General features: G+C 50.5%; 1 protein-coding gene across 1 annotated transcript in view; it reads right to left on the bottom strand.

Moving 5' to 3' along the window:
* Window positions 1-21,947, bottom strand: part of LOC104553892 (peroxidasin homolog) — a 43,680-nt gene that overhangs the window by 2,300 nt on the left and 19,433 nt on the right. The window contains exons 6-22 of the mRNA XM_010196712.2: window positions 20,968-21,039; window positions 18,548-18,717; window positions 16,216-16,333; window positions 14,551-14,720; window positions 13,863-14,135; window positions 13,588-13,704; window positions 11,933-12,091; window positions 10,570-10,682; window positions 8,745-8,901; window positions 6,670-6,778; window positions 5,742-5,899; window positions 3,092-4,595; window positions 2,498-2,632; window positions 1,668-1,876; window positions 901-1,015; window positions 478-571; window positions 40-157 (exon numbers count right to left, since the gene is read on the bottom strand). Of these exons, the coding sequence (XP_010195014.2) occupies window positions 62-157; window positions 478-571; window positions 901-1,015; window positions 1,668-1,876; window positions 2,498-2,632; window positions 3,092-4,595; window positions 5,742-5,899; window positions 6,670-6,778; window positions 8,745-8,901; window positions 10,570-10,682; window positions 11,933-12,091; window positions 13,588-13,704; window positions 13,863-14,135; window positions 14,551-14,720; window positions 16,216-16,333; window positions 18,548-18,717; window positions 20,968-21,039 (3,769 nt within the window). The 3' untranslated portion in view covers window positions 40-61. The remainder of the gene's footprint in view (window positions 1-39; window positions 158-477; window positions 572-900; window positions 1,016-1,667; window positions 1,877-2,497; window positions 2,633-3,091; window positions 4,596-5,741; window positions 5,900-6,669; window positions 6,779-8,744; window positions 8,902-10,569; window positions 10,683-11,932; window positions 12,092-13,587; window positions 13,705-13,862; window positions 14,136-14,550; window positions 14,721-16,215; window positions 16,334-18,547; window positions 18,718-20,967; window positions 21,040-21,947) is intronic.

The raw sequence follows: 21,947 nt of genomic DNA, 5'->3' as shown, positions 1-21,947 counted from the left end.
GCAGCACCACAGTGACCAGCCCAGAACAAACACACTGACCTTATACCAACAGGCAACGTGGTCATCTTGTCCTCCATTTGTCTTCAGTCTTCTTCCCCTGCCCTTGAGTGCTGGTGTTCCTGGGGTGCCACCTCAGCTGGCTCTCCAGTGCATTTACCTGGGGAGGGATGAGAAAGCAGCAGCTCTAAGAGGCATCTGCACCATTGCACAGATACTCTTTAACCCATCCCAAATACAAGAAGAAAGTGCTGGCTCAAGCTGCCTTCACTGAGGCTCAAACTTGTGTTTTACCCTACAGAGCTCAGCTTCATCTCTTCTCTCTCTACTTCTGTACCTGCCACTAGGTTCCCTCTGGATTAGGGGGTTGCTCATGGCTCTGGAGGACACTAAAGTCTCAGAGGCTGCTTGTAGCAAACAGCTAGATCCTGCTCTGGGGGTGACTCCACAGGAGACAAACACTGGGGCACAAGGTTTTACCTGTCTCCTTAGGGAAGCAACTGTCTTCTGCAGCTCAGCCACAAGGGACTCGAGGTTCTCTCTGGAGGAAGGGCTTGGAGAAGGTGCCTCACTTCTGGGGTCAGGGATAAAAAGTGAAAGGGATTATGCAAAAGTCAGCTTCCTGGAGGAAAGAGCCACTCTGCCCTCTCCAACAGCCAGGTAAAGCATCAATGAGAAGCGCCCAGCTGCCAAATTCACCTGCTGAGAGATGCCAACCAACCAGCCACCCAGCCCAGCTAGTTAAATAGAACTGGGAGGATTTTGGTGGAGCTCAGCATCTCCTGAAACAGCCCTGGCCCCCAGATCTCTGCAGGACGTCCACTTCAAAGGACTGGGTGTGCTGGGTTATTAAAATGTCTTATGCTTGACAAACTGGAGGTAAAAGAAGTGGTGATACTACACCTGGGGAAGGCAGGCTTGTGCTTGGCAGGGTTTTCCTCTGGGTAGCTGAAGCCAGGAGATCTCTTGCTTCGGAACCGCTGAGAAAGAGCCCTGAATTGCCCACGTGTCTGGCAGTCTTGGGAAGGAAGGGAAAGTCTGAGTGAGCACTCGTGATTAAAGCAGGATTGTGTGGGTTGCAGGCAGCACAGGGCAGCACTGCCCTCTTTCACCATCTACCCTTGACACATCTCTTATGTCAGAGGGGAGGAGGCAACAAAGGTGTTGACACGAGGCATGTGTCATGCATGGATTCCCATGTCTCAGCTGGACATCTGTACCCAGATATAGCACAAAAGGACCATGGCAGGGTCTGTGGTTTAATGCCAGAGTTTTACAAGAGGAAATGGGCTCAGGTTGCACCAGGGGAGGCTGAGATTGGAGCTGAAGCAGAACTGTTTCCCTGAGAGGGGTGTCAGCCCCTGTGCCAGGCTGCCCAGGTTGCTGGGGGAGTCTCCGGCCCTGGAGGGATCCCAAAGCCGTGGGGCTGAGGTGCTGAGGGCTGTGGGTCAGTGCTGGGCTGGGCAGGGTGAGGGCAGGGGGTGCACTCCAGGAGCTTCAAGGTTTTTTCCCACCAAAACCAGTCTGTGATTCTCTGATCCTTTTGCTTACACACAGTTCTCACAGCACAGGATGAAACCAGCTCCTGGCATTTCACCTCTGCTGACAGCACGTGAGAAATGCTCCCAGAGCCACCCCCACACCCCCCACTGCTGCAGCAGCCTCCTCACCCTCACAACAGTCCTGCCACAAGCGCAGGTCCACTGCAGGGATCTCCTCACAGCCAACCATGCCCTGTGGGTAGGATGCCACCCGGAACACATCCCTCTGGAGCTGCTGGATGTGGTCACTGTTGTCACAGATGACACGAGCCAGGGAGGTCTGTCTGAGCTGAGTCAGCTGCGCCGGCGTGAACACTCCGGGGTTCTCATACCAAAACCTGCAGTGGGTTGTAATCACAGCGTGACTCAGGAGAAGAACACGGGGAGGGAGGCTGAGAGACACACAAGTGTTCTGCTGCATCTATGTGGCAGCGCCCACACCCTTCTAAAGGACCTTCCATGCCAACCTCAGGCAGCTGTGAACACAGACTGCCCTTTTCTGAACACATGAACCCCTGGGAGCTGTTTGTACCCTACAGGTACAGCCCCTTGCAAGGGAATCCCAAGGCTCAGACAGCTCTGCTGTAGCAGGTTGGGATGGGGGTCAACAATACTCCTGCCCTAAGTGCGCAACCGAAGATGTGTCTCATTCACACAAGCATCAAATAGGAACCAGAAGGAAGCCTCTGCTGTCTTTTTCCAGCACCTTTGTGAGAAAATGGGCACATCCTCAGTGGTGCCCAGAGTCCTGCAGCAAGATGAGGATCATTAAATCAGCAAAAGACACATTGACAGTAACTGGGGCAAGTCCTTTTGCTAATGCACTGGGCAGGGAAGACTCTCCCTCATATCACAAGACAAGAAACAATCAAAAACTACAGGTCCTGTTCCTCCCTGCAGGGTTCAAATCCCTCACAAGCAGAACACCAAAGAGTCTGGGTTGATTTGGATGATCAAACCTGTCTCCATCCCTCAGCCTTCGGAACTGTGTTGTCAACAGGCACATGAGCGTTGGTCCAACTCTGGTCCCAGGGACAAGATCCTCCACCATCAGTGCTGGAAACAGGTCAATATTTTTGGCAGTTCCATATAAACTGCAGGATAACAGAGTACAAACAAGTTAAAAGGCTATCAAAGAGTGGAGAGGATATAAATGTTATCCCATCATAGGGGTTTCTGTGCAAGGAACTCATCTGGGCAAGATTCACAAGGGTCTTATCTAAAAGGCAACAGGACAAAGGCCTGCCTTGGAAAGAGGCAGCCAGGGCAGATAGGATGCAGTGTAATCTCACTGGAAAATAGCTCCAAGGCTCAACCTGCTCCCCAGCCACACCACAGCAGTGCCTGATGACATCCCGCCCAGAACCAGAGCGATCACTTGGGGAGACTTCATTTGTCTTACCCCTGCTCTTAAACCCCAGCTATTACCTTATCTAACATCTGTGGGTGGGAATATCTGGCAAGGTTATCTGATGGGTATCCTGGGAGAGGCTGAAACTTTTCACTGACTAATCTCCAGTGATTCTGACGCTTCCAAGCCCAGGCTACAGTACCTCCTGAGCTTCTCCCTGATCTCCAAGTTCTTTATCTCGTTTCTGAGGTCCTCAAACTCCTGTGCAGACGAGAGGTTGCAGAAGACCCTGAAGTCGTTGTAAGGTGGGATGCCATGGTCTCGCCCTCTCTGGATGTTGATAGCAGCCAAGTCCAGCGAGACAGAGTGAGCCATGGAGAAGAGTTTCTCCGTCAGCTCCATGTTGAGGAGCTCGGAGGGGACCCTCATTTTCCCAGGAACCCCAAACAGCCCCCGGAGGATGGGATCAATTCCCCCCTCCTGCGTGATCCTGAAAGGGGAGAAGAAGGCCTTGTGCAGGGGGAGGTGGCCTTGGCGGATGGGCTGGAAGGTTTCGTTCAGCCGGTACAGGATGGGGTTGACGAGGGTGTGCCCGAAGCGGAAGGCAGCAGTGGCGAAGGCGTTGAGAATCCCCGCGTTCACGTTGGGGTTGTAGCCTTTGTACTCACCCAACATCTTCATCCCAGCTTCCCCAAGGACCTTGGGGAGCCAGTGGGCATAGGTGATATGTTGCATCTGGGCACCCACAATCTTGCGTGCCTCGTGGTACAGGAGGTCTCCGTCCCAGTGGGGATTGAGGGCCGAGAGCTCCGCCGCCACGCGGTTGTGCTCCCGGAACCAGAGCGTGTGCATGGCCGTGAGCCCCAGCTGCTCGTTGGCACGGTGGTCTCCTGCCAGGAAGCAGGGCACGGGGCTCTCGTTCTCATCCCTCATGCACTCAGTGGGTGGCCCCACAGAGAAGGGAAGGAGATACTTTCCCGAGCTGGGCACCACTCGCCCTCGCTTCAGCAGCCCGTTCCGGCCGCTCGGATCCCGCAGCTCCCGCGCCTCCTGCTCTGTGCTGCCGTAAACGTTGGAGGCGTCAATGTAAGACGTCAAGTGGTTGATCTGCTCCCTGGCATAGACGGAGTTCATCAGCAGGGACGTCATCCCGCTGCCGCACACGGGGCTGGAGCGCACGAAGAACATGCAGCGGCCGTTCCTGACGCGGGGGTCGTTGGCGGGGATGGCGATGGAGAAGCAGGGTGGGTCGTTGCTGCACACCTGGCTGCAGGGTGCTCCGTCCGAGAAGCGGGACATGCTAATGGCTGCCACAGTCTGGTCCATGTCGTGGTCCAGGAACTGGCCCCACTGCATGAGCATGTGAGTGAACTGCTCGTCGGGGGTGATGGTCTCGGTGCCGACCATGGCGGTGGAGACGAGGCGAGGCAGAGGAAGGGGCAGTTCCCTGGTGTCTTCTGCTAAGGAAAAGCCCCTGGGGAGGTTAAATCCGTTCTGGTAGGCGGGTTTGAGGAGCCTCTGGAAGGCTGTGAGGGACGCACCCCACATTGGGTGCTGGAGGTTGTTGCAGGAGCCGTCGTGGGTCCTGTACCTCTTGTGGAAGCAGACGTGGGAGCAGTTGGGCGTGCGGCGGTGGGCAGAGCAGCCCGACAGGTTGGCAATCATGTTCAGGTAGTGAGGGGACACCAGGTCGTTGTACCGATAGCCTGAAAGGGAAGGGCAAAGCACCAGCTCAGACCACGGCCATTCCAGCACCCCCTGTAAGGGCTCAGCCTGAAACTCGCTGCTGAGACTGACAGGGGACACACGGCGAGGTGGGGGCTGGGGGTTGCTGGGTCATTTATGGAGCATGTGTCAGGCTCACAGAGAAGAAAAGAAAGGGGAAAGGGTTTAGAATGAAATGCAAGGAGGGGGGAACTAGAAATGCTGTGACTGGTGGACCAAACAGTAAGGGTGGCTTCAGTCTCCCTCCTGGGTTTATTTTCTGGGTTATTACTCCGACCTCAAGCACCATCAACCACCTCAACTGTACGTGACGAGGAGCAGGGAGCTGTAGGTGAGTGCCAGGATAATGCTGTGCGGATGCTGACGGGGCAATGGGGAGCAGAGGCCCAACCAGCCCAGACGAGACCTGCAGCCTGGAGAGACACACTCCTCACAGCCTGGAATACATCCAGGCAGGAAAAGAAGTCTTTTCAGGCCCCAAACGTAGATGGCTGCTGCATGGTGACTCACACATAGAGGCAGAAACGTGCAGGGGAAAGGGATGGCTGTTGTATAGAGAGGAAAGCCCAGCTGGCAAGTTTTGGAGTCCAGCTGCTGGATGCTTGGACCTCACTAAGTATTTCTGGTGCTGCATTTCTTTGTTGCTTGCTATCCTGCCTTGATAAAAGGAGCCTGAGTGGCTGGAACCCTCTGAGTCTGTAGCTAAGAGGTCAAAGTAGCAGAGAGAGAGGGGAGTGATATCCCCCTTCCTCTGCTACAGCACCCAAATACTCCAGACCTTTTTCTCGTGGCCACTTGGGAGGGCAGGAATCACCTCTGACCATGCTGCTGGGGAACTGAACCTCAGATCCACAAAGATGCTCCTGAGATGACTAAATGCTTTTAAAGATTAGGGCCACAGCAATACAGGGAACCGAATCCTTTTGCTGAGCATCAGGCTGGGAAGGTAAACCCAAGAGCACTCCTCAAGCTGTTATGAAAACCATGAGATGTGAGAGAGAACTGGAACCCAGACCACACAGTTCTTGACATACTCACAATTCACTTTTGGAACTCTATGGATGTCTTAGGCACTGTTGCTTTAACTGAACTCCGTGCTTAAAGGAGAGAAATGAAATCTCCCCTACCTGTGACGTTCATATCCACGATTAGACCCTGTTGCACGTGTTCCTGGATCAGCTGCAAGGTCCTTTCAAAGATCTCCCCTGCCCTGGCTGTTTCAATGGTGTAGGGGTCCCGGGGGTAACGGAACAGAGCCAACAAGTCATTGGGTGTCTTGGGGCGCCTGTTTCAAGGAATGAGGAGTGACACAGGAACACGAAAACAAAGAGACTCTGCTCAGAGCAATGAGACCCTGCAGACAGACAGAGTCAGGCTCTAAGCTTGGTCTGATGTGTTACCCCCCAAAGCTAGTGCACAAGATCAGTGTGGCTTGCCTGCATGGTGCAGATTAATTAGAAAAGCTCATTTTCCCCAGGAAAATACAGAATCACAGAATCTTAAGGGTCAGAGGGACCTCGAAAGATCATCCAGTGCAACCCCCAACACACACACTGAATTTCCTCAGCATCTCTGGGGGCTTTTTCTGCTATAGCAATTGAATTTAACCCAGAGGTTTTGGCCTTACTACAAACTGTCCTTTCAAGAAGGAAACCCCATACATTGGGGTGGAATGACCATTCGGTGCATGTCACTGTGCATTGAGGAAATGGTTAGAGTTAGTCTGTTGCTATTTCTGTTCACCCTACAGAAAGGCAGCTGGGTTTATGAAATGACCAGGCTGATCACTTTCTATCTCTGGAGGCAAAAGGTATGTTGCAGATACAAGTGACATAAGAGGTGACACTCAGAGTTTCCTAGAAGCCCAAATGCTCTTGCCACAACCTCACGTCTACATGGTGCAGCTCCAACCTCCAACACTCCAAGCGCTACACCGTAGCTTTCACTCGCAGGTTGCCAACGACAAAATGAGACCTCAGAAAGCTCCACTCATTCATTGCCTTATCTTTTTTAACATGTGATCACCTCTCAGCTGGTGATGCTCCAGGTACTTACTTGCTGAACAGCTCAGTGCGTGTTGAGTTGATGGCGTGGTCCACGCTGCTGATGGCTTCTCGTATGGACGTAGCTACGAACGTGTCACCGCTCCGACCCACATCCGTGGCTTTGCAAAGCAGGAACAGCAAACCAAAGGTTCTGCATTTACTTTGATATTCTCTTCCAAGCTCAAGAAAAACATGCATAGCACTACAATCCCTGCAGTACCCAACTGCAGGGTCTCTCTCCCTGCTTTGTTTTGGTTTGAAACCTTTTCTCCCCAGGTTGAGTCTGTTTTGCCTGTGAGTTGAATCTGTTTTGCCTGTGAACCCTAATTGCTGAGTGATCTCATTGTCCTTAACTCACAAACTTCTCATGATATTTCTCCCCTCCCTGTCCAGTTTAGGAGGGGGAGTGATGGAACAACTTGATGGATACCTGGATCTCAGTCAAGGTTAAACCATCACCAGGTCGAGCTGCATTTCTATTTGCAACACAAACAGCATTCATTTGGGTTGTTTGGGTTCCTTAAACAGATAATCTGAAGAAGAACGTTAATTGCCTGAAAAAGAAGGTGACTTTTTCAGGAGATGGCTGTGGAATATTCAGAGGCTGCTCCTGTACAGCTTTGCCAATAAGTGCCTGGTTTGGTTGGTGGTTAAACTGGAAAAAGGAAATGTAAAGACTCAGGGTGGATTCACCCAAATTCCTGGATTTACTTTCCCACAAAGGAAGCTTCTGAGAGTCATTTGAATTCATTTGAATGTGTTGCTCATGTTAATTTTCCACTCGTGGAACGCTCCTAGTTCAGTTCAAATTTAGTGCTAACGTGGCAGATACATCACTTGAAATAAAGATGAAAGTTGTTGTTGGGGTTCCTTCAGAAGTAAACACCTGGACTCTTACAAACCATAACAGAATGGGTTTTTAAAGCCAGGGCCTTTGTCCCAGCTAAATAAACCAGTTCTCATTTGGCTGACAGAACATATCAGCTGGAAAATGAGGTACCAGTCAAGAATAAATCACAGACATTATCTTAAGAGCAATGTCAAACAACAGAGGGTTCAGATGATTCTCAGCTCCTCACATACAATCCCCACATAGCAAATGATACCAGATTCATCTAATAAGCTGCTCACAGCCCATGCTGCTTATTCCTGCATGCTTATGTTTTTAACTTGATTGCTTGCCTTTGATTTCTTTTTTCCTTGTGAGTTCTTCCTTACCCTCTAAGAACTACAGTTTCCCCTCTTGACCTCTGGTTTGCCTAGCACAGGAGTGCTACTCCTCTTTATTCATTACAGCTTCCCTCACACACGATGCAGCAGGTTGAAAGCGAGGGACTTCCCATCGCCAAGGGGCTGGGCAACATTTAAAACCCTATATTGCAGCAACACTTGTTCTCCTTCTCCCTCCCCAGGCACTCCAGGTTACCATCAGAGGATAACTTGTGAGCATGTTCACAGAGTCATACAATTGCTTTGGTTGGAAAAGAACTTCAAGATCATTGAGTCCAAGCTCAGCACTAACCCCTGGCCCTCAGCACCTCAGCTCCACAGCTTTGGGATCCCTCCAGGGCTGGGCACTCCCCCAGCTCCCTGGGCAGCCTGGCACAGGGGCTGACACCCCTCTCAGGGAAAAAGCTCTCAGCCTCCTCTTCTCCAGGCTCAACACCCCCAGTCCCTCAGCCCCTTCCCAGCACCCTTGTGCTCCAGCCCCTTCCCCAGCTCTGGCCACGCTGCAGCCCCTCAGTGTCCCTGTGGCAGTGAGTGAGAGGCCCAGCACTGAACACAGCCCTGGAGCTACAGCTTCCCCAGGGCCAAATATGTTGGGACATTTTAATAAGTTTCTGCCTCCCAGCTGGGACAGGAACTTCAGCTCAGCTTGCAGGAGGCTGTTTCAGACAACACCTTTTGCCTTTGCAGGAAGCAATTGCTGCTCAGCTGAGAAAACAGCAAGGAGCAAGGACCTGTCTGCAAAGGGGCTGAAGAAATAACAGAGTTATCTGATCAAGGTGTAGATATCAACATAGCACAGCCCTTCTTTGTGTGACAGCAGGGGAAAACTGGAGAGACCCATGGGAGATACCATACCAGTGATGGTGAGCTGCATGGTGCTGGAGGTGAAGCCAAAGGGGTTTCTTGCGATGCACTCGTATCTGCCCTGGTCTGCCACACCGAGGTCTTGAATGGAAAGGGTCCCATCTTGGCTTATGTGGAACTTGCCACTCTCTGTGATCTGGATACCCTCCTGTTGCAGAATTGGAAGATAGAAAAGATGTCAGGGTATGCAAAGCTTCCCAGCGTGCCAACCTTCAGCCTGTTCACCAAACCCACAGGGATTACGAGGAAAGGCTGCAGGACCTGGGGCTGTTTAGTCTGGAGAAGGCTGACGGGGGCCCTTCTCAATGCTGAGCAATCCCTAAAGGGTGGGTGTCAGGAGGATGGGGCCAGACTGTTTTCTGTGGTGGCCAGTGACAGGACAAGGGGTAATGGACAAAAGTTGGAGCGCAGCATGTTCCACTGGCACGGGAGGAGCAAGTCCTTTGGTGCTGAGGTGAGGGAGCCCTGGCCCAGGCTGCCCAGGGAGGGTGTGGAGGCTCCTTCTCAGGAGGTTTCCAAACCCACCTGGACACATTTCTGTGCCCCCTGAGCCAGGGGAACCTGCTGTAGCAGCAGCTTGAGCTGATGAGCTCTGTAGGGCCCATCATCCAGCCCCCACCACTCAGGGATTCTGAGAGGGATGTGATGAACACACATGGCCAGCAGATGTTAGCATTGCTCTTCCAAAGGAACCAGAAAGCCATCCAAAACCATCTGCTCTTGCCTGGACCCACTGCCAGGAGGCACTTGCTCAGCAACTTCACCCTGCTCCACCTCCAGGCACCCACTGCAGGGCACAAACACCCCACAGCATGCCTCTGCAGGTTTCACAGCTGGGCTGGCTGGAGTGAGTGCTGTGCCCCTGCTTCATGGCACATAAATAAGCCTAAAAGTCTTCAGTTTTGGGACAGCCTGAAACTGATGGAATTTTGCTGACCTTGAACTGCATACACCAGCTTTTGCTGTCTGTGGGCAGCATCACTGATCCCACCTCTCAACCTGGCTGCTGCCACAAGTGGCTTCAAGTTTAATGGGTTTTATTCTCCTGTTTCTTAACATCTTTCTGCTGCACTGCCCCACTCTAATGCTTACTCCACTGCCTTCCTGGGCTCTTTTCTTCTCCTCCTACTGTTGGTTGGACCCCAAGGCAAGCTGCAAGGTCATCCTCTCGCGAGATCTCTGTGGGGTAACTGAGGCTCAAGCATTTTCCCCTCTAATTTGTTCCGTTCCTGACTGTGCTCACAGGTGAGGCAGGTCCCAGGGAAGGTCATGGCTGTTGTACTATGGCAAAGCAGCAAAAAGTCTGAAGAGCTTCATCTAATGAATTAATGCAAAGAGCAGCCAGGCTGCAGTGTGATTTTGAGGGGTCATGGCTTTGCCCCTTCAAATCTGAAGCAAGTCAAAATCATCCAGCTCCATCAGTGGGAATCCTGGAAATAAGGACAAACTACTCAGAAGAAAATCCCATCTTCTGGTTTTGTTCCTGGAACAGTCAATCAATCAAGTGTTTCTGACATCCTGGGAGGGCACTGGCTTCAAGTTACTCATTTGGAAGGAAGAACAAGAGAAAACAAGAATGTGCATTGCAAAGCTTGGAGCCTGAGAAGGAGCAACATCCTTTTAGACCATCAACCCCCCCAATCAGTGGAAATGTTGGTCCTTAATCTCTCATCAAACAGGATTTCTCCCATGTGTGCTGTGCAAACTGATTTAATGAGCTGAGCTGGAAGGTGTTTGATGAAAGAGCTGCTTCATGCCCTCCAGAAGCAGCACCCTGCTTTCCAGGGACTGCCACCCACATGGAATCATCTCTTACTTTCACCCAGGTGATGGTGGGCCGTGGATCTCCTTGGGCAGAGCAGCTAATGGACACGTCCTGGCCCGTCTCTGCCACCACATCTTGAGGGGGATGAAGGAACACGGGTATCACTGTGCAAAGCAGAGAGGAAAAGAGTCACAAGGGCAAGAAATGCATGAGGAAGAGCAGAGAAACCTGCCTGCCAAACATCTCAGCGTGGGCAGAGCAGAGCTGCTGGGCTCTTGCAAGGGCTCTTTAAAGGGCTGGCAGTTTACACCATGCTCTCTGTCTCTCTACAGAGTCCTCTGTGATTTACATTCATTATCCTCTGCTCCCCAGTGTCTCTACTTGGGGCAATTACACAGGAATGTGCCTGGTTCTCTGTCAGTTAAAATGGGTCAGTCAAAGACTTTCTAGAAAAGATGCTCTATCCACTTTAAAGGATGGCAAATGGCTGCAGGAATGGTTGGATGAGGCTCTCTGGCAGCTGTCAGTCCTCTCAGATTAAATAATCACATTTATTTTGCTGATCATGAAGTACTCTGTGAACTCTGTGCTTGAAGCACCACTGATTTCATGTTTCTAGGGAAGTTTCCTTCCCTCCAGCCTACCATGGGGCAAAATTCTGCTGTGCTTGTGAACAAGTGGGGATGTTTTCTTATCCAGAATGAATAACTGTGTGGGAACAAACCAAAAAAAGAGAGTTTAAATGTGAAAGCATTCCTGTGTGACTTGTGTTTCACTGAGGCCTGATTGAGGTTGAACCTGGAATCTGGCAGCTAATCTTTAAGGCAAATGTCTGTGGAGTCAGAGTTCAATCTTCCTGGGAAGGGATCATTTTGCTTTGCAGAATATTTCACTTTTAAAAGAAATCCCACAATTCCTTCTGTGGGAAAGACAAAGCTCAAAAATAGGGGGGGAAACACCCACTAAGAATGTACTAATCACGTTGTTTTAAATGGTCTTTTCCTCTATTTATGTTCTTAATGACAACTCCCACACTTACTAAAAAGCTTCACTTTTCACTCCAACCAGTCCAGTATCAGAACTCACCTGATGGGCATTAAATGCCATTTCTGACCCCACAACCTCACCCTAGTGACTTGTGCAGGTGCCAGCTGAGACCAGCTCGCTCTCTGCTCACACCAGATGAGTTTCATCCCCATGCTTGTACCTTTTCTAGACTCCCAGATGATTTTTCAAGGAAAACTGAAGCAGCTTCTTCAAATGATGGCACTCTGGAAACCTCTTCTAACGTTTCCCACCAGCTCTCAGGGCTACACATCTGCTCCCAGGCAAAAGCAAAGCCCCATCCCTGCCCTGGCAGACAGTGTGCTATCCACAGTGACGTTACATAACTGCCGTGGCTGTGCCAGCCTACCTCGTGGGGTCACTGTCAGCTGCACTGGGTGAGTCCTCACTCCAATGGCACTGATGGCATGGCACTCATATTGCCCTTGGTCATGCAAAGCCACCCTCATCACCCGCAGGGTGCCCGTGGAGAGGATGCTGTGCCTCCGGTCGGTCGGCAGTGGCCCACCTGGTCAAACAAGCAGTGCAACCTGTTAATTCTCTGTGAGATTTCCCTTCCCATCACTGGAGGTGTCTGTGTGACAGTTGAAAAACATCATTTCCTTCCCAATGTGGCATCAGCCACCCTGAAATACCATCTTCACCTTGCTAGGTGAGGAACAGCACAGATGCTGCTCTTCCCTCACTCAGGATCGTGACTCGGTGGCTGTGTCCAAGCAACTGGAAAGGAGCTGGTGCCCTCCTCCTTCCCTCACTTCTTAGTGCAAACTGTGATGCCTGATGGACAGCAAAACTGTGTCCAATTATCCAAACTGGCTGTTCAATCAGATGAATGGAAACACTCAGCATTGCCTGTTTTCATTTGCTCTTTTGATTTCCTTTGGTGTGGAAGCTCTGCCCTTTCAGTATCTCCTCTATTTAAGGAGAGAAGTTGAAAATTAACCATGCTTTCCCAAACCCAAACACAATCATTACAACTTCTGTGTTTAGCTACTTTTGTTTTTCAAAGGTTCCATTCTCCTCCAAAGAAGGGCTCTGTTTATTCATCCCCCAAATCCCAAAAGGAATCTGAACCCTCCCCACGCTGTCAAAAGCGGCTTTGAAACGAGTGATGCTCCACCACTCCTCCTCCTCCTCTTGTCTTGTTCTTAGCCTGTCTCCAGCGACCTTTGGATTGCTGAGTGACTTGGGAAGCCTGGTTACAACGCAGTTATTAACCTCACTGCCTGTCACTGTGTTCCCTTCCACATCTCTGAGGTATTTCTTCTGAAATCTGGGCAGTGGAGGAAAAGAGGTTAAAGGAGATGGAGAACACGCTGCTGAAGGGGAATTTCAGCTGGTCCTTCTTAACTCTGCATCAGGGATATTGCTGTGGAAGCTGGAATACAATAGCCATGAATTCTCCACAGCACTAAACCATTAATTATGGCTTGTGAAGCATAAGGAAAAGTTGGAGGGCCTCTGGGCCAAGTGCTATTGGCTTCTGTCCCAGAAAGTGCTGGATGGGATAAGCTCAGTGGAGCCAGTGCTAATAATCATCCCAGACTTTAAAAGTTCAACACCACCTGTTGTCCTAGAGTGGATTTTCCTAAGCTAAAAGAAACCTCAGACGTGTGTCAGAGGTGAACAGTGCTCTTCTGCATCAATGACAATGATGGAGGGCTGGTGATATCTACTGACTTGGAGAGTCCAGACCTTGCCTTTTCCCAGGAGGCAGGAAGCCAGTGCAGGAGGAAGTTCAAGGCTTTGCCTGCAGATGAAAACCAGCACACTCTTTCCTTTTGACACAATGATTTAGTGGGTCAAAGACCTTAGAGGCTCCCTCCTCAGTGCTTAATATCATCTTTGATGATCTACAGCATACCTCCTAGTGTGACTGGGTCTGTGCTGATCACCATCTGTCCTGTGCCACCGCTGCAAGACACCTCCCTGCACCATCAGCTCTGCTCTTCTCACACACATCCCATGCATGAGAAAGAAATCATGAGTCAAATGAGGCAGTACCTGCTCTGGTCCAGGCAATCACAGGTGAAGGGTGACCCTCAGCTGAGCAGGGGAAGTCCACACTTTGTCCCTCTGTTATTGTCTGATCAGTGGGAACACGGAGAAACCTGGGAGAATCTGGAGGGGAAAAGCAATGACTGAGCAGCAGGAACAACTCAGGCAGCAAGCTGGGCTTAAATCTCAGTTCATGGGAGCAGAATCAGCCACAGGGCTTAAACACAGCCCCCTGACCAAACACAGTATCCCAGCAATGCCATCAGCCTGGGGCTCCTCACCTTGCACTATGATCCTTGCCGTTGCCTGGATGGATCCCTCGCTGTTGCTGGCGTTGCAGTTGTACTGTCCCTGGTCTGAGAAGGTGACATTCTGAATGAAGAGTCCCCCAGAGCTGGTGATAGTGAAACGAGAGTCCTGTGGTAAAGGAGAGTCCGTGCCAAGGGTCCAGCTGATGCGAGGGTGGGGGTGCCCAGAGACCCCACACTCCAAGGTGACACTTTCCCCAATCAGCACTTCAGTGTTCTGCGGCTGGATCACGAAACTGGGCTTGGCTGGAAGGAAACGAGCGCTTCAGAACCCAGCAGCTCTGCTGCCTCCTCACAGCCACAAATTGCCTGGGCTCCTCATGCAAGCCAGCTTGCAATCACCTGGCTCTTCCCTGACTCCAGGTTCTCACTCCTCCCTCCCAATCCCTTAATGCTGGAGCATCCCCACTCGTGTGTCCCCTTCATGCTTGATGCCTCTGTGCTGCAGAACTCCTCCCAACCTCCCTCCCCAGCCCCAAATTACCTTCAAACCTCCAGTTTCCCACTCCTCTGAAGCTCAGGCCACGCCACAACTGTCAGCCACACTCCCAGCACACCAAGAACATCTCAGCACACCCAAAGCTGGGACTGCCTCTGACTTAGCTCCACTCCCAGCCCCAAAGCAAGATGAGCCTTTAAGGGATGCACAAGGCTCAGTTACCTGGGGTGCCAAAGTAGCGCAGCACCACTTCTTGTGTCTTGACCTCCCCAGCTATGTTCTTGGCCATGCACTGGTAGATGCCTTTGTCTGACTCCTTGGTGTTCTGGATCATCAAGGTACCATCTTGCAACAGGTTGAGGCGGTTGTCATCTTTCATGTCAATCTCATTGCTGGAAAACAGCCACAAACAGGCGAAATCTGTCAGAAGTGCAGAGAGGTGCTGTGCCCTGGGCTGCTGAGGCAGTGGGGGGGCTGTTCTGGAAATTTATAGCAAGAGTGATGCTTTACAGCACTGCACCTCAGCTCCAGCTCTGATTTCCTCCCTGGGTGAGCTAGTTTTTCTCTCACCACTGCTTACAGAGGACATTTACAGCCCATCAGGAGAGCACGCTGTTCCCACGCTGTGGCATCCTTGCTATTGTCAGGGCATCTAGACCCAGAAAGCTTCTTCTCATTATTTACTAAATGCAGATAGAATAATGAATTAATATTGTTATTGTGTGCAGCCATTTCTATTCCAACAGGCTCAAAGGCCTCAGGGGGGGCTAAAAAAACCCCTATGTCAGTCACCATGGGACCCCACCACAGCTTGGGCTCCAACCCAGCCCAAGAGCTGTGAAACATCTTCCTGCTTTCTACAATGACCTGCAGCTCCTGGATCCCAGCCCGAGGCAGAAGGTCCTGCTGCTGCATCCTATTTGTCCCAGCATGAAGGAATCTTGGATGGCTGCAGATGATTGAAAGTGGAGAAGGGACCTCTCTTCCCCCTGGGACAAAGGCTGAATCCACTGTGCAAACTAATATGCTTGCTGGGCATTTGTTTCATTCCCCTCACTCCAGTCATATCTCATTTGTGGAACATTTATTATCATTACCCCTCTTTACAATGCTATCTTTGGGAGCCTGCCAGCATTTTCCTAACAAAACCTTCCTTCCAGGGGGACTTAACTCAGCCATAAACTTTTGCAGTGTGCTGAAGCCCTGCCTGGTGGGGAATTAGCTGGAGAAGCATCCATTAATCATTTTTATTAATAACCCATCTCTATTCAGGCTCCCACAGACCAAAACCTCCTAAAGCAGCAAAGTAACTTCACTTCCACACTGGGCAACTCCTTGAGCTCAGAATATTTCCTCGTGTAGTATTCCCCAGAAACACTCTGGCATCCAGCACAGCTGTTTATCTTCAGCCTTGTTGTATGGAATGATAACCTCAAGGTCTGTCTTGCAGGGGAACCCTGAAAGTTCCCTTTGAAAACAAAGAGAAAAGCCATTCTAGCACACCAGGCCTTCAGTGAGAGAAACCTAGAGACTAGGAACATTGCAGCAGTTAATACATGGCAGTCATGGTGGCTTAGAGCAAGGTGAAGTACTCATCTTTTTCTTTCCTGATGAAAGAGCATCACCTTCAGCCTGCAGAGTATGTTTATGGGAAAGCTAGAAGCTCTCAGGATCCATTACAAATGCAGATGAGATATTTCAAATGCAGATGAAAACACCACTTGGATTAGTGGTCACCAGAGAATGCTGTTAAAAGGAAGGTAAATGCAACCCATGGAATGTCCCTTTCTGTGACACATATAACAGCTTTTGTAATTACAGCCAGTCACTGAAGGGCTCAGTGCTTGAAAACCTTTGCCACTCCAGGGCCCATTGTGTGAGACTTACTTGTTGTGCAGCCAAATAATTGCAGGCTTTGGGTTGCCTTCTGCCCTGCAGGTGAAATAAACTGTGTTTCCCAAGAGGACATCAACGTCGTGGGGTTCTGAGGTTATGCGAGGCCTCTCTGCAAAAGACCCATTTGAACATGACCAAGACCAGAGCAGCACAAAACCACCTACAGCCTATTACAGGGAGTAACACAACACCCACCCTGACACCCCTGAGTAAGCAGGAACCCACAGAGCACAAGGGCATCCACCCCAGGGCTTCTCACCAACAGCAGCAAACATCTGGGGCATCATTCCCCAGAGTGATTCCAGAGCACCGTTCATCTGAGCCCCCTAAAAGCCCTGCAGAATGCAACTGGTTGTTCCTATTGCCATTGTGTTGGGCATTGGATCAGCTCCTTGCAGACCCCCAGGCAGCACTGAACAAACACAGACCTGGCTGTCCACTGGTTCAACTAGTGCCACTCCAAGAGTTGTGGCCCTTGTCTCCTTCAAAGTAATAAGTGAAGAAGTCAGTGCAATCTTCACTTGGGTTGTTTTTCTGTCCATGGCAGCCTGTTGCTCTCAGCAACTGCCTGCTCCATCCAAACATAGTGCCAGCTCTCTGCAGACCACTCTGCCAACCACACAGTGCCAGCTCTCTGCAGATCACAGCACCTTCCTTTTGACAGGATTTCATTTATTATGTCCCTTACTCTTCAGCCAACCCCTACTCAGCCAAGCCTCTCACTGTGTGCTTCACTTTCAGACGTACTCGAGCACTGAGCAAGTTAAATGCTTAGCGGATGTGATAAAACAAAGGAGGGATTTCTGCACATGGTCTGAAGCACTTCATCTTAATTCACAGAATCATTTGGGTTGGAAAAGACCTTTAAGATCATTGAATCCAACCTCTCACCTCACACTGCCAAGCCCATATTTACCCACCTAATGATCTATATGCTCCCCAGAAATCCAGCAAAACCAGCTGAGTCATTCATCAGGTGAATGGAGAACCTGCCACCGCTGCAGGGGAAGGTCAGTGCCTTTCCTCCTCAGAGCACAAGGTGATGGCTTGGCAATTTCTCTCCCAACAGCCATGTCAGTGCAGGACCAAACCCACCACAGCCTCAGAGTACAAAATGCTGATCCAGGGCAGGTTTGCTCACTGGCTCACATCTGCTAGGAAGTGGTGGGTTAACTTGATGCCAGCAGCATCCATCCTGACTCAGATATCAGCTGCCTGCATCATTAGAGCCTTGTGCTGAATTATGCATCATTTGTCTTTCCCAGCTGGCACAACACCAGCATAAAAGCCTAATGCCAGCAAAATCTTCCCACCAGGTGCTCTGGCTGACTTCACAGCCTTCCCACTGTGTGCCCATGCCTAACCCAGAACAAATCGACACTAAGGGCTGTAGCGTGGCACCGGCTGTGTGGCAGGAACAGTTGTGCAAGAGGCACATCCTCTTCCAGTCCCACTCCATGTGTCCTCAGCTGCTTCCCCTAAACCCTGAACCCTTCCCATTCCCCTCTCCCTTGAGGCCACAGCCCTGTTTGTGCCAGTTCAACTCTTTGCATGGCTGTGCCCTAAATTAAGCTGTGAAATGGTCAGGATTAGACAAAAACAACAGATAATAACAAAATCATAGTAGAAATGCTGAATTCAAGGGAGAGCTCTTCAGAATCCAGCTGTTCTCTCTCACACACCTGGCTCACAGCATGGCCATGCACACAGCTGGACTGGCACATCCAGGAGGGGTGCTAATAGCTGGCCTGGCTGAGTGGGATGTCCTCAAACTGCCTCTGTCAGCAGTGAAGTATCAGGGAACCACAGCCAAAGCTTGTGCCCCTACTGAAAAGTCAGAGCTTTGTCTTTTTCTTCAGGAAACACTTCACTTTGGATGTTTTTCATGACAAAACCTTTCCTCCCCAAACAGCATTTTACAGTGAGCACTCCTCTAAATGTAAAGAACTGCTTAACAAACACAGGACACAGCCACAGGCAAATCACTCAGCCACGTGTCTCCCATGCCCTTGCTCCGGTTTTCAGTGTGTTCCCAGCCTTTGCCACTCTCCCTGTGTGAGATCTCAATGTGAGATGTCTCTTCTGGCTGCTGGTTGAGCCACCACAAGCACAGCAGAAGCTCTCAACACCAAGAAGACCAAACAGAGCTGCCTCCAACCCCCACACTCCCGCCAGCTTCAGCCTGGCAACTCACATCCTGAGCCACTTTCCTATCTCAGCAGGAAAAGGAGGGTGTTGGGACAGGGAAAAGGGAGAGAAAGAGGTGGAAGAAGCAGTTCCCGAGTTCAACCTGTGCCTGGGGGAAGGGTTTGACCTCGCTCACCGCAGTTGAAGTCGCGGGCGCTGAGGGTGCGGATGGAGCGGCCGTGCAGCTGGCGCGGCGCCTCGCAGGTGGCGGCTGTCTGGGTGCTGCCCTGCTCCGCGTATTTCCTCAGCAGCTCAGCCAGCCACAGCAGCTCGCAGTCACACAGCAAGGCGTTGGAGTCCAGCCGCCTGCGAGGCATGGGAAGAGGCACTTCATCGAATCACGGCACCACAGCATGGTTGGGCTTGGAAGGGACCTTTAGAGCTCATCCAGTTCAACCCCCTCCCTGCCAAAGCAGGTCCCACCTAGATCAGGTCACACAGGAATGTGTCCAGGTGGATCTTGAAGACTTCCAAAGAAGGAGCCTCCATGGAACTTTTTGTGTTGCATCCCATCCGTTGCTAGGTGCAACAGAAAGAAGGGATGTCCCAACCTCCTGGCATCCACCATTTATACACTTATAAATATCAATGAGCTTCCCCCTCAGTCTCCTCTTCTCCAGACTAAACAGCCCCAGGTCCCACAGCCTTTCCTCATAAGGAAGATGCTCCAGTGTCCTGATCATCTCGGTGGCCCTGCTCTGGCCTCTCTCCAGCAGTTCCCTGTCCCTCTGGAGCTGGGGAACCCAGAACTGGCCACAGGACTCCAGATGAGGCTTCAGCAGGGCAGAGCAGAAGGCAGAGAGATCTCCCACCACCCTCTGATTGCTGCCTCCACCAGGGCACAGGAGGGGAACAGCCCTCCAGAGGGAAGGGTCACCTGGCTGTCCCCCTCTGCATTTCATAGAATCATAGAACCCTTGAACAGATGGAGTTGGAAGGGACCTTAAAGATCATCTTTCCAACTCCCCTTCCATGGGCAGAGACACCTTCCACAGGCTGCTCCCAGCCCCATCCAACCTGCCCTTGAGCACTCTCAGGGCTGAGGCAGCCACAGCCTCTCTGGGCAGCCTGTGCCTCAGCACCCTCCCAGGGAAGAACTTCCTCATGTTTAATTGGATTCTATTCCCAATCAAAACTTGAGCTATTTCATTCCCACCATGTTTCAATAGGATGCTTAAGCAAGTCAGAAGGATTTCATTGAAAAACTAACATCACTCATCATTCATTTCAGTCTCAACTTACTCTGTTAAGATGGATTATGTAATTTTGGCTTAATTTGAGGCCAAGACACTGAAACATTGGTGTTTCCCCAATGGAGAAGTCTCAATGGATAGAGATTTCAGTCTTTGCTGAAGTCTGTAAGAGCGGCAGATAACACTGGCTCTGTTAGAGCTTTCCCTTCTCTTTCATCTCCAAGAGAACTCCCTCTTGCTTTTAGTGCACGTCAGATCAATCTCCTCCTGTGAGCAGCTGCTGGAGAAGTTGCAGCATTTCTGCATGACCATGAGAACTTTTTGCTCCTGCAACATCCACCTGAGCCCTGCTGAACAGAGCCCCAGCCACCTCCCAGAGCACACACTGACTTCATTCCTGCTCTGCCTATGGATCAGCAAAGTTTCCGCCTCCTTCCCCACTGGCACTTTTACAGTAGATGGGTCCGGGCCATTGGAAAACAAAATACCCAACAAAACTAAACCAACATGGAGTGTTATTTCCAGGGACAAACATTTGAGGGTGTGAGATTTCACACAAGGCCACGATAGAGCACTTTACAGACACCCCACCTTTTCCTCTGACACCTAAAGACAGCATTTCACAAGCTATTCCCTGTTAAAGGAAAGCAAAGCATTTTATACCTACTGCAGAAATCACAGAGGACTACAGGGAGAAACACTTTTATTTCCTTGTAGCTTAAATTCGAGGCAGAACACTACAATTCTTTAGTTTTGGCACTTTTTTCCCTCCCCACAAACCTCATCACAGAACTTATTCCTAGGGATCATTAAAGATAAACAAAGCAAAGCTCTGGGGTGTCTAAGCAAGCAAGAAGTAAGCTTAAGAGATAGCTAGGCTATGTGGGAGTGACACACCAGGTCATTCCCTCCTGGGAGGAGAATCCTGCACCTTGGCACCCCTCTGAGTATTTTCAGTCTGTAGCAGAAAAGTCTTTTATGACCATGGTTTTTCCTTCCATGTCAGATACTGATCTGGAGACACAGTCGAGGTCGTATCTCTGACCTGGACTTTCCACATGTCTGAAGGATGTTTTTATGGGTTCAAACCTCTGTGAGGACTTTCCAGGAATGTTCATTCCTGGGGCATTATTGAGCTGTAAGCAGATGACTTGTGGATTGTAATTAGACATTAGCATGGAGGAACTGCTAACTGGTTAAATCAGCTCTCATGGCCAATCACAACTGTTTTATAATCTTAGCTGTGGCCTTAGAAGTGCAACAACTAAAAGCTTTGCCAAGCAGGCACATTTTTCCTCAGGTCCTGGCCATCTGATCAAAGATAAACAATGGCTCTTTGCAGGCAATGTTTTCTTTTACTTACAGACGTTTGAGAGATTCCAGTTGAGAGAATGTCCCTGGATGAATCCTGGAAATCTTGTTGTTGTGCAAGAATCTGCAATGGGAGAAGCCACGCCAAAGCATTATTCAGGATCTGCACCACGCTGGTGGTAACATCCCAGGTCAAGGCTCAGTTTAAATACAAAGGCTTGGAGCTTAGTTTTCAAGTGCAGTGTTTGTTTCCACGAGCTGTGGGGATTTCATTCACTGGAGAGCACAACGTAAGGCGCCGGAGCGGGTGTGGAATGGAAACGGTGACTCAAGATGTGATGTAACAGGTTTCGGCTGGAACCTCAATGTGCTTCAAGCTTGCAAAGGGAGGAGAAAGGGCATGAAATCCCTACAGACTGGACCCACCCTACTGGGGCAGCTCCAGTGTAGAAAGGGCTTTTTCTTCTCCCCCCTGCAGAATCTACAGGGATTTTACAAGGGCAGCCAGTGAAGTGAGGCTCCTCCAGCACAAGACGCTGGACAACTCATGCCTTGGGCTCAGTGTGGTTATTAACCCAAATCCAGGGGTAAATCTAATTCAGCTTAAGCTGGGCTCACCTCTGAATGAAGCCAAGGCAAACTGTCACTTCCAGAGCCTTAGCACACAGACAAGACTCCTTAGGTCTTAGCAAGAAATCCTGATTGCAATAAAATGCATCAGTGGGGACCAAGCTGGGATCATTAACTGACTATTCTCATCATGGAGAGGGGAAGTTAGCCACGTTGGTTGCATCTAAAACTAATCACAGACCATTGATAAAAGACAGGAATCTGTTTTAGTAGGCAGTGGAAGAGGAAAGAGGTCCAACAGCAGCACAGCCTGCACACACACATTGAGCCTGGTTGCCCAGCCTGGACGCTGACAAACCTCCCTCTACAATTGAGCTTTTGTTGGAGCAAACACAGTGACTGAGCTCAGCTGGGGTGCACTCATCCAGGTCTGAATTTTCCTAAGGGAGTTAGGAAAATAAG

The sequence above is a fragment of the Colius striatus genome, chromosome 16 (genome assembly GCF_028858725.1).
Source record: "Colius striatus isolate bColStr4 chromosome 16, bColStr4.1.hap1, whole genome shotgun sequence".
In the NCBI taxonomy this organism is placed as follows: domain Eukaryota; kingdom Metazoa; phylum Chordata; class Aves; order Coliiformes; family Coliidae; genus Colius; species Colius striatus.
The sequence above is the reverse complement of the archived record's forward strand: the minus strand, read 5'-3'. Positions and strand labels throughout refer to the sequence as shown.